At 46.1% G+C, this 11,291-nt stretch overlaps 1 protein-coding gene across 3 annotated transcripts; it reads left to right on the plus strand.

The window, feature by feature from the left end:
* Positions 1-1,576: 1,576 nt before the first annotated feature.
* Positions 1,577-6,259, plus strand: LOC119343469. Of its 3 annotated transcripts, none has more exons than XM_037614407.1 (4): positions 1,577-1,768; positions 2,904-3,458; positions 3,549-3,615; positions 5,364-6,259. In XM_037614407.1, the coding sequence occupies exons 1-4, from the start codon at positions 1,607-1,609 to the stop codon at positions 5,615-5,617; spliced, it is 1,038 nt and encodes a 345-aa protein (XP_037470304.1). In that variant the 5' UTR covers positions 1,577-1,606; the 3' UTR covers positions 5,618-6,259. The 3 variants fall into 3 exon arrangements, with proteins under 3 accessions (XP_037470304.1, XP_037470302.1, XP_037470303.1); XM_037614405.1 differs by having other exon boundaries at positions 1,578-1,768; positions 2,904-3,467; XM_037614406.1 differs by having other exon boundaries at positions 1,584-1,768; positions 5,361-6,259.
* Positions 6,260-11,291: the final 5,032 nt, after the last annotated feature.

The raw sequence follows: 11,291 nt of genomic DNA on the forward strand, positions 1-11,291 counted from the left end.
TACCTTTTTTGGAATGCCGGAATTTGAGACAAGGCTCCCTAAACCATTCGGCAGTTCACTGGTGGAGAATGGCATGAGCCCGTGACCATGGGGGGCAAACACATGGCATGGGCTGTAGTGACATCTGGGATGGACACAGGGGCTGGAGTAGTTGCCGGCTGTGAGGAAGAAGGGGAAGTGGCAGCGTTGGAGGTGGTCGGCGAGGAACCTCCAGCGGCAGATGCAGCTCGTGGGGAATGAGAGCAGGAGGCGGTGGCTGTTGGGAGAACCCCCAGCAGGGGCAGTGATTGGCCAGGACTTGCGGTGTTCGTTGGAGACCGGCAAAGATGCTGGAAGTTCATACGTAAAGCTATAAGACTCGATTCCACCTAATATGGAGAAGGGAGGCTCTGATTTCGGAAGCCCTTGTTAGTTGCACTATGACTCTGCAGTAATGGGTCTCAATTCCAATGTGCAATTCCGAATACATCCAAGCAGCCGAATCGACAAGGCTCAGTTCCACTTCTCCAATTCCTTGCCACAATACCAACATCCAAACAGGCCTGAGGTATTTTGGAGGTGACCACATAAGCAGCATACAAAGCAGAACTCTCAATTACTGCAGTAGACATGTATGAATTCATTTCGCCAAAAAAAAGACATGTATGAATTCTTTTTCCTGGTCTAGGAAAGCCAAAAAGGATCAATTTTTATACGCATCAATAAACTAAATTTATAAGTGGGCAACAAAATCAATCCTAGTGCACGAACCCAGATCTACCCCAAAACAATCTTTTTACTCGTCTACAGATCCACATCAGAAAATATTTATACTCTTATATGCTCCATCCTAATCCAGTTCCAACCAACTGCCAGCCCCAATCTGTAAGAAAAATAGCAACTTTCTTCTAAAACGATCAGAACGACGACGGGGCAAACCCTAAACAGTCCTAAAAATTTTGAGCAAAAGATGACATCCGAGGCTTTAAGCAGGCCAGACGTCGGGGAAGGTGAGGAACAGGGTTGCAGAGGCACAAACTCGTTTTGGCTCGCTGCCGCCGGAGCCACACCGACCGGCACATGGCTTTTCTCTTCGGATTCCCAGCGCTGCTCATCATGGGCTTGAGAGGACGACGTGCGATGCGAAGGCGGCCGAGTAGACGAGATCATCTATGGAAGGCGGAAGTGTGGGATCAGATCGGCGGTGGTGCTCGACTGCTCTACAGGATGAGTTTGGGGGGCTGTCGTTCAGGACCCCTTAGGCCTCGTTTGGTACGAGCAGATCGACGGGGTTTCTAGAGGATTAACCTCGCGGGGCCAAGAAACCTCGCTAATCCTCCTCGGCCCATTTGTTTCACGGGGTTTGCACAGCCCAACCCCTTCGAGCCCCCTTCGATCCCCTCCTATCCACGCGTCTTGCAAGCCTCGAGGGCACCCGCAGGGAACGAGACAGGCGAGACACACCGAGGCATACCGTCGTCCCGCCGCCACCGAGAGTAGCTCCGCGGCCGGATCTTCATCGCCCCGCCGCCGCCAGGTCGTCGGCGTCCTCCTCCGCCGGTTCTTCTCGAGCGAATCCTCCCCTGTTCTCCACTTCTCCATCCCCTCCCCTGCAAACCCTAGGGCCATGGCCAGGGACACGGCTTCTTCCTCCTCCCATGGAGTGAAGAACTTTCCAGCCCATGGTCTACTGTTCTTGTCCAGCTCGGTTTGGAAGGCCCGTTCGCTACTACTCCTTCCGTCCGAAAAAAGTTGTCTCCGCCGAAGTTTTACGAAAAACCCCTTCCCTTTCTTCCGACGGGAGATTGGATCATTTGCCACACTTTATTTTAGGAGTTGATGATTTGCCCTGCTTTAGTTAAAGTTAGATCATTTGCCCCATTTTTCTTCAATTTTTTGATCATTTGCCCCAGTTTCTGTTTTAATGAATTCATAATTAGTTTAAGTCAGAAAATGGATGTGGAATGGCTTTTATGCCCTTATGACAGTTTTGCAATTTCTCTACCTAATCTTCTCTACTTGATACGACCCCAGCAGATCAATCAATCCATTCACAACTTGTATCCCGTCCTTGTGTTCGTGTGTTAGTTGGAGTTGAAGTTGCCGTGCCATGCCCTGCTCGCCCGAGTCGTTGTAGTCACCTTGGTCACCGGAATCGTCGTTCAGGCCATCACTGATCTGCCTCTTGCTCCAGCTCGAGATTACGCTGCGCCCGTCTCCAGCTCCAGCTCCAGCTCGAGGTCAGCACCGCCGCTGCTCCCGTACACTCCAGCAGCAACTCTGTTGGAATTAACCACGCGTCCATGTCCGGCTTGGACGTGAAGCTAGCTGCTACGTACATCCTATGTATCCCCTTGTAACCAAATACGGAGTATCAGATCAGACAAATAAGATAATTGGATCAGTGTTCTGTGTTTTCGCGTGAGTGTCCTGTCCGTTCCTCCGCCGGCGGGTCGCATACGTACGTGAGCTACGTGAGTAGCCTCCAAGAAAATCCATCCACCTGCCTAGCTGCTTCAAAACCAGCTTCTACATGACTTGCCCTGCCTATGAAAAGCATCGGTTGAGTCAGCTTTGCATGTAGTGTTTGCCCTTTGCGGCTTTGCCGGAGAGTACACGGCGAGTCGCCGTGTCGGGAACAGCGCCCCTGGTTGCAGCTTGCACCCCGGCCCCCTCCTCTGCTTCCAGCGTACGAGGAGAAGAGAAAACATGACGAGCAGTGGTCATAGTTCGACCAGGTAGAGGGGCATAAAGGTCATTCCGCATCAATTTTCTGAATTAAACAAATCAAAAATTCATTAAAACAGAAATTAGGGCAAATGATCAAAAGATTAAAGAAAAATGGGGCAAATGATCTAACTCTAACTAAAGCAGGGCAAATCATCAACTCCCAAAATAAAGTGTGGTAAATGATCCAATCTCCCTTCTTCCGACAAGCCACGCAGCCCATCGCGCCTGCTCCGTCGCCTCGCCACGCGCCGGCGGCCTGCTCCGCTGCCTTGCCGCCTACTCTGCCGCCTCTCCGCCTGCTCCGTCGCCTCGCCACGCGCCGGCCGCCTCCTCCCCTCGTCTCGCCGCTTCTCTTCCTTCGCACCAGGAGATCCAGAGGGAAGGATCCCCTTTTCTGCAAAGCCCGCGACTTCCCGGCTCCGGCGGCGGTGCTCATGTCCTGGAGGGAGTTGGGGCTTGATCTGGAGGCATGGAAGATCCTCGAGCTCCTCGTCCTCGAGCTCCTCATCCACCAGTTCCTCCTCCAGACCCCGAGCGGCTGCTGCGGAATTCGACGGCGTGGGGGAAGACGACCACGGCATGGGGAAGATGAAGACTTGCTCCAGCCACATGCCACTGCCCCGTGCTCATCTTGCCGCTGCCATTTCCCTCCTCGAGCTGGCGGACTGATGATGGAGGACCCGCCCTCTTCGCTGCACCGGCGTCGTTGCTGCCGCATCTGCTCTGCTCCTGCTGCCCGCTCGCCCACGGTAGCGCAGGCCCGTCTTCTAGCTGCTAATTTCTGTCTAGTGAAGCAAGCAGCTGAGCTGGTTTTGTTCTTGTCCTCTTGGACTGTGCAGCGATTGGAGGAGGACTTGGTGCAGAGGAATGGAGTACGAGTACGGATGCTGCTTCCGTTAATCTCAGGTGAGCTTGCTAGACGAGTATAGATGCGCCCTTGATGATTTTAAAACTATTGTTAGCCATGGAATTCCAGAGAGCAACCACACATTGAAACAACATTGGGCATACAGTATGCTTTGATCTCCAATGTTCAACTACTGTTAGCTTGAGATGAACATACAGTATGCTTGACTGTATAACTGCAAATTTGCCTGAACATATGCTTGAGATGAACATGCCACTGTCCAGTAAGATAAGATAAAACCATGACAGTTTTGACTAGGAAGCATGACAATCTCAAACTAATTGAGTAAAAATTCAGTAAACTTGTGTGTCTAGGAATCAAAACCCGAACATCAACTTGACAGATCAAAAGTTCAAAACCTGACAGATCAAAAATAATTGAGTAAAAGTTCAGTAAACTTGATAGATCAAAACCTGACAGAAATTGACAGGTTTTGGAAGAAAATGACAGGTTCTGAACATCAACTTGACTGAACAAAGATCTTGACTGAATAATACAGTTAATTCTGATTGTTAACATCAGAATAAGACAGTTAACAGCAGAGTAATGGAGTGAGAAATCTTACTGTAAATTCAGTTACTGTAGTTACCGAAACTTCAAAAGTTAACTGAAATTTTTGTCGACTTGGATTCAGCTACTGCACATGATCACTATTAAACATGATCATATTCTGATTGTACTTGTGTTCAAAAGTTGACTGAAATTTTTGTGAAGTTTTAAACAAAATTATTACTATTGCATCTAGGAATCATTGTTCTGCTGCTATATGTAGTGGTGCTGCTATATGACCATGCTGGAATATGCATTTACATAGACTGACTGATGGCTCAACATATTCTTGACTTTGTTACATATCTTACTGATTCTTCTTGACAGTGTAAATTCAGACATCAACAGTAACAGTTAACCGAACTTCTTTGGAGTGCATTTATCACTCCAGAAAACTTTCAACAAAACATTCTTGCTCAAAGTTAATTGTGATCCTTTCCCCTGTAGTTGGGCTAGTTACAGGTTACACATAGGCCTGTCATCCAGTTGGAGTTGAGTTGCTAGATGCAAAATAGACTTTTGACGGCTCTGATTTATGTTAGCCAAATGAGGTACTGTTAATTTTGGATTCACCCAGGATGGTACTAGCATGGTTTTGCATCAGAGCATCTGAATAATTACAAGAGTTACACTGCATGATTTTGCATCGGAGCAAATGATTTTGCATCATTCTGAAATTCAATTTGAATCAGAGCATCAGAATGATTTTGCATCAGAGCTTCAGACTAAGTGTTCAGAATTTTCCAGCAAACTTTACTCAATTTGAATTTCAATTTCACTTTCAAGTTCAGTACATATCTCTGCATTGTCTGTTTGTACACTTAGCTACACTCAATGCTTAAGCTACAGTCTCTACATTTATCTGTTTGTACACTGAATCAAATTAGATATTCTCTGCATTTGTCTGTTTGTACACTGAATCAAGTTACCATCAAATTTCTCTTACTCCATCAAATTACTCTTGGCTGTAGCTCTCAGACAAAATTAAGCGAATCAGAATTACTCTTGCAAATAAACTTCTCAGACAAGATTAAGCGAATCAGGTCAGGTTGTGCTTCTTCCTGGGTGTACACTGATTATTCCTGATCCACTCAATTCAGTGCTCAAATGATCTGAGTTTAACAAGCATCAATTGAACACACTGCTCAATTTCCTCATCCATTGCTCAATTTCACTTGAATGATACACTTTGCAGCAGAGGCAGCAAAGGAGGCGGGAGGAAGTCATGGAGTAGTACCAGCAGAGGCAGAAGAGGAGGCGGGAAGAAGTCGAGGCCAATTGATTAGAAGCAGAGGCAACAACAGAGGTGGGAGGCGGCACTCGTCCTGCGAGCAGGTGGGTGGCGGCGGCCAGAGCAAGCGCACCGGCCAGAGCAAGCGCACCAGCGGGAGCTCGGGGCGCGACTCCTGTACGCCGTCTTTTCAACGGGTGGCATCACCTGTGCCGCACTGAGGAGAGATGGAGGCCGGCGCCGGCATAGGAGATGGAAGCCGGCAGTGGGGGCTTCGGCGAGGCGGTGGAGGCCGTACACATTATGCAGGGGTGATGCAGGTGAGCGGCGGCGACGCAGGTGGGCGGAGGCGGCGCAGGTGCGGAGGCGGTGCAGGTGGGCGGCGACGCTAGCCCTGCGAGCTGGGCCGGCACTAGCGCGCGAGGCCTGACGGCGGCTCCGCTTGGGAAAGATTTCGACGGTGCCGACTGGGAAGAAGGAAGGTGGAGGCGGGGTGATTTGCACGAGAATTAAATCTCTGAGGGGTTTTTTTGCAAAAAAAAAGTTGAACTATGGCTGGACAACTTTTTCCGGACGGAGGGAGTAGATGCTGCAATTCTTCGGTTTGGAGCAGATTTAGATGATAGAACTGCTTTACTAAATTTTTGAATGGTTGCCAATGCTTCGTTGGCACATTGGTTGAAAGAACAAAACTGTGAATGATGGTGTTGGATGAGTGATGATCTGACTGTTTGTTTTTCTGCTCTTCTGAACCAAACAGTGCCATGGGACTGGCCATTTGTAATGATGTTAGGCTTCAGGTCTCTCAAACTTCTTTGGTTGACTGAAATAGTTCAGAAGGCAGTGTTCCGTAGGTTGCATTATGTGCATTTTCATTGTAGAAGCTAGCCTCACAGTAGACCTTATACAAGTTAGTGTTAATGGTACAGTAGTGAATTTAAACTAGCTTTTGATCACCTGGATAAGTCAAGGAGAGGTGGGCATTTGAATATGTGCCAACTATTCTGTTTCATGTCTTTTTTTTAATGGCAAAACTAACTTTCTTTACTTGCTATAGCTCACAATCCCTGCCAACCAAACAAGTTTTTCATATGAAGGGGATTTGTGGCCGGAGAGGTTTGAGGGTTTCAAGATGTTTCAAGGGGATTGGGTGGAAGGAAGGGATTCACCAAATCCTCTGAAATCCCCCCCTCCCCAATCCACTTCTACCAAACAAAGCCTTAGAATTTCCAATGAGCGAGGTCAAGCCTCCCAATTTATTAATGGGGTTGTATGCGATTTGGCCAAAATCTGTCTTCAAAGGGGCTTCTCAATTGCGAGAAAGGGTGTCCGCCAGACGGACCGCAACTCTCAGGGCCTGCATCAAAACGCAGGCAACTTAAACCGGTCAACCAAAAAGACAAAAGATTTGTCCGCCTTTTATTTGTTTGGATTGGATGATTATGTCCATGTCCGTCCTTCACCTATCCCAAAACACAATGGGGACACTCATTTAGGGCGTGTTCGGAGACCCTCCGCTCAGCGAGGCCGTTTCCGGAGCAGGCGGAGTTTCAGTTAAAAATCACGGAGCGCGCATGTAGGTACTTCATAGATTCTGAAATTTCAGGGAGCAGGTGGATTGCCGAACAGGAAATCTGCATTGTCTGTTTTTTTCAATGATCAAGTTTTGACATATTTTTATCAAACATAGCAAATATATATTTAGCAAAATAAATATCGCACTTTTTACATAGTACCATATGCCAGCCAGCATACGGCATTGCACCAAAAGAATTGAACGAGCCCTGCACGTGCTTAAGCTTTATAGTTCATGAAAAACAAACAAATATAAGATGATTACGCATCTCAGTTGATCATGAACTTTTGCTTCCTTTCAAACCAAGTCTTTTTTTAGTCATATTGCTTACGCCGGCCCCATAATCTCCACTTTCTTGGAGAATGTTCGCACACGAACACGTCATCATGTACCCTCGACGACGGGGTGATGCACCGCAGCGCACGTCGAAGGAGACCCGGCCTGAAGCGCGGTACGCAAGCAATCCGGCGGGCAATTTTATAGACCCGAAACCCCACACGCCCGGAAGGGACCCCGTCGGGTGCGCGACGGCTATGGGCTGCCCTAGGTCGGTCTGACCGCCCCTAGGGCCTCGAGGTTCGCCGCCCTGCAATGAAGAAGAACGAACGAAGAACGAGGAAGAAGAATAACAAAAGGAGAGGATAAAAGTAAAGGTAAAAAGTGGTAGATGAATTGATCGATTGTGTGTTGTTCAATCGGCCGTCATCCTTTAGGTATATAAGAGGCGGATGGACTTCCCGTACAAGAAAAGAACTCTAAGTCACGTCCAAATCTTTCCAAAATTAACCGAACTCGGATTTAGATAAGTCTGGAACATTAGTTCGGTTTTTAGGTCCCACATGCCACAAACAACCTCAGATGAAGATGAGCCCAAAAGCAGATTTGGCCGTTTCAATGAGACAAACAACTTTCGTGCTGAACATTTTTCGATTCAAGACCATATTCACGGCTGAATCGCTCGTGCAAAATAGACTGTTACTCGCACTACCCATCAAACACCGTGTCTGATGGGGCGCGCCACTTTTGCCCCGTGACAGGACCGTACTCAGGTGGCTATAACTTTTACATACGATCTTAGATTGATATGATTTTTATATCAAAATCGATTGTTTCGACGAGATAAACACAATTCATGTAGACCAGTTTTCCATATGAGGCCGTCTCGGGGGGCGTCAGCCGAACAGTGTTCTGGACACAAAATCTCAGTATTTCAAACACAACTTCGGCCTTAAAAATGAGATCGGATGGCTATGGCCCAAATATCAAAGTTTCTCTTTTTGACGATACAGAACTCTCTCACTTTGAGCACTTTTTCATTTGAGGCCTTCTTAATTATGTTTTTGACTATGCCAAAATCTGGTGTCAACACATGACCCCCTGTTTTTCGGTAAAACTTGTGTGCCGAAAAATAACTTGCATGAAGTTTGTTCTAAGCGCGACGTCAACACTCGATTAGCCATTTTGTACGTGCTTAGGACGTATATATCGGTCATTCAGATTAGCAACATAAGTGAAGCTAATCGAACATATAATGATTTGGTAATACCCTTTCATGATGTAAGAAATTATATTGCATCCATGGATTAAAATAAGCCCATTGAGGGTAACCAATCATACCTGATGACGAATTCCATAGCATAGGCATCAACAACATACTTGAGGAATATGGGTAATGTGTGGACCGAAGATGTTGAAACCTTCGGCTTGGTCCTTCATAGTTTTCACCCTTTTCCTTCTTCACCTTTGCCGCACTTTCTTGTAATGGAAGCTTGCACATAATTCTTATTTTGAGTACTTCCTTTGGGAAACCATGCCATGTTCCTTTCTTCAAGTTCTTGTGCACTAAGTTTTTGTAATTTCTTCTTTTGCCAATATGATAAGCCGAGTGAGCACCCCGGCTGTGATTTTGTTTGAAGCAATGGCAATTCTTGTTTTACCTTGTGCACTCTTGACTTCTTCTCTTCAGATTTGGCACTTCATTGACTTGTCTCATTTCCTTTAGTAGCCAATGTCAACATTTTAATTGGCTCTTTTTCATTTGAGATCGAATCTAAAGTAGCACTCTTACGACCATCTTTTTTAACACGGTAAACTTTCTTGACCACCTCTTTATCATTCCTTGAGCTCCGGACCGGTTCCTTATGATTGAAACGGTCTTTGACATGTGCTTGTTCAAATATTGATCTTTTTGGAGCTGCATAATGTTTGTGAGATGGTCTAAAATAAGATGAAGAATGCGCCCTTGTATCATACCTGTCCCACGATGGATATGGATTTACATGATCATAGGAAGGTACCCATGGCATTGGCATTGACGGCACAAAATATGGATACGAATATACTGCATTAAAATTCTCATTTTGCCAATACCGATCCTCGGGTTTGCGCCTACGTGGTGGTCTTGATGCTCTTGAATTACTTGGCCGATAAACATAGTTCTCCTCGCTTATCTTATGATATTTTTCCAATAGTTGCGCGAAAGTGACTTTCGCATTTTTACCTTTGTGCTTACCTCGGCCTTTGCTTTCTTTGGTTGTGCTTGCACCGATCTTTCGATTTTCTTGTTGCCCCCCAGTACTTGGCGTCTTTCGCACAACCTCGATTGAATTTTCACCCTCAAGAACATTATCATTGTGCTCTTGAACAACTTCCTTACTTGAAAGCTTGATCCCATTATCCACAGTTTTTACCTTCTCATGTTGAAATGGATCGGCTTGAAGCAGCCGATGCAAAAATCATTTGCCATCAGGACCAATCAGAATAGACTGGTCATCTTTTGGTGTCTCAACAAATTTCAATCGTCCTCTATCAATGGCCGATTTGACTATTTGATGAAACATGTTGCAATCTGAAGGGAATATGCCCTAGAGGCAATAATAAAGTTATTGTTTATTTCCTTATTTCATGATAAATGTTTATTATTCATGCTAGAATTGTATTAACCGGAAACATAATAAATGTGTGAATACATAGACAAACATAGTGTCACTAGTATGCCTCTACTTGACTAGCTCGTTAATCAAAGATGGTTAAGTTTCCTAACCATAGACATGAGTTGTCATTTGATTAACGGGATCACATCATTAGGAGAATCATGTGATTGACTTGACCCATTCCGTTAGCTTAGCACTTGATCGTTTAGTATGTTGCTATTGTTTTCCTCATGACTTATACATGTGCCTATGACTATGAGATTATGCAACTCCCGTTTACTGGAGGAACACTTTGTGTGCTACCAAATGTCACAACGTAACTGGGTGATTATAAAGGTGCTCTACAGGTGTCTCCGAAGGTACTTGTTGAGTTGGCGTATTTTGAGATTAGGATTTGTCACTCCGATTGTCGGAGAAGTATATCTGGGCCCTCTCAGTAATGCACATCACTATAAGCCTTGCAAGCAATGTGACTAATGAGTTAGTTGTGGGATGATGCATTACGGAATGAGTAAAGAGACTTGCCAGTAACGAGATTGAATTAGGTATTGAGATACCTACGATCGAATCTCGGGCAAGTAACATATCGATGATAAAGGGAACAACGCATGTTGTTATGCGGTTTGACCGATAAAGATCTTTGTAGAATATGTGGGAGCCAATATGAGCATCCAGGTTCCGCTATTGGTTATTGACCGGAGACGTGTCTCGGTCATGTCTACGTAGTTCTCGAACTCGTAGGGTCCGCACGCTTAACGTTCGGTGACGATTTGTATTATGAGTTTATGTGATTTGATGTACTGACGGTAGTTCGGAGTCCCGGATGAGATTGGGGACATGACGAGGAGTCTCAAAATGGTCGAGCTGTAAAGATCGATATATTGGACGACTATATTCAGACATCGGAAAGGTTCCGAGTGGTTCGGGTATTTTTTCGGAGTATCCCCTCCTCCACTCCTTTATATACGTGGCCAAGGGGCACCCCATAGATACACAACAATTGATCTCTTGATCTCTTAGCCGTGTGCGGTGCCCCCCATCCACCATATTCCACCTCGATCATATCATAGTGGTGCTTAGGCGAAGCCCTGCATCGGTAGCAACATCATCACTGTCATCACGCCGTCGTGTTGACGGAACTCTCCCGTGAAGCTCTGTTGGATCGGAGTTCGCGGGACGTCATCGAGTTGAACGTGTGCTGAACTCGGAGGTGCCGTACGTTTGGTACTTGGATCGGCCGGATCGTGAAGATGTACGACTACATCAACCGCATTATGCTAACGCTTCCGCTTTTGGTCTACGAGGGTACGTGGACACACTCTCCCCTCTCGTTACTATGCATCACCATGATCCTGTGTGTGCGTAGGAATTTTTTTGAAATTACTA

The sequence above is a fragment of the Triticum dicoccoides genome, unplaced genomic scaffold (assembly GCF_002162155.2).
Source record: "Triticum dicoccoides isolate Atlit2015 ecotype Zavitan unplaced genomic scaffold, WEW_v2.0 scaffold128781, whole genome shotgun sequence".
Classification (NCBI taxonomy): domain Eukaryota; kingdom Viridiplantae; phylum Streptophyta; class Magnoliopsida; order Poales; family Poaceae; genus Triticum; species Triticum dicoccoides.

Coding starts and splice junctions, on each gene's coding strand:
- LOC119343469 (XM_037614405.1), top strand. CDS start 1,607: ATGGCCAGGGACACGGCTTCTTCCTCCTCCCATGGAGTGAAGAACTTT. Junction 1,769..2,903: donor TTACGAAAAACCCCTTCCCT/TTCTTCCGACGG, acceptor ATCCAATCTCCC/TTCTTCCGACAAGCCACGCA. Junction 3,616..5,363: donor GCTGCTTCCGTTAATCTCAG/GTGAGCTTGCTA, acceptor ACTTTGCAGCAG/AGGCAGCAAAGGAGGCGGGA.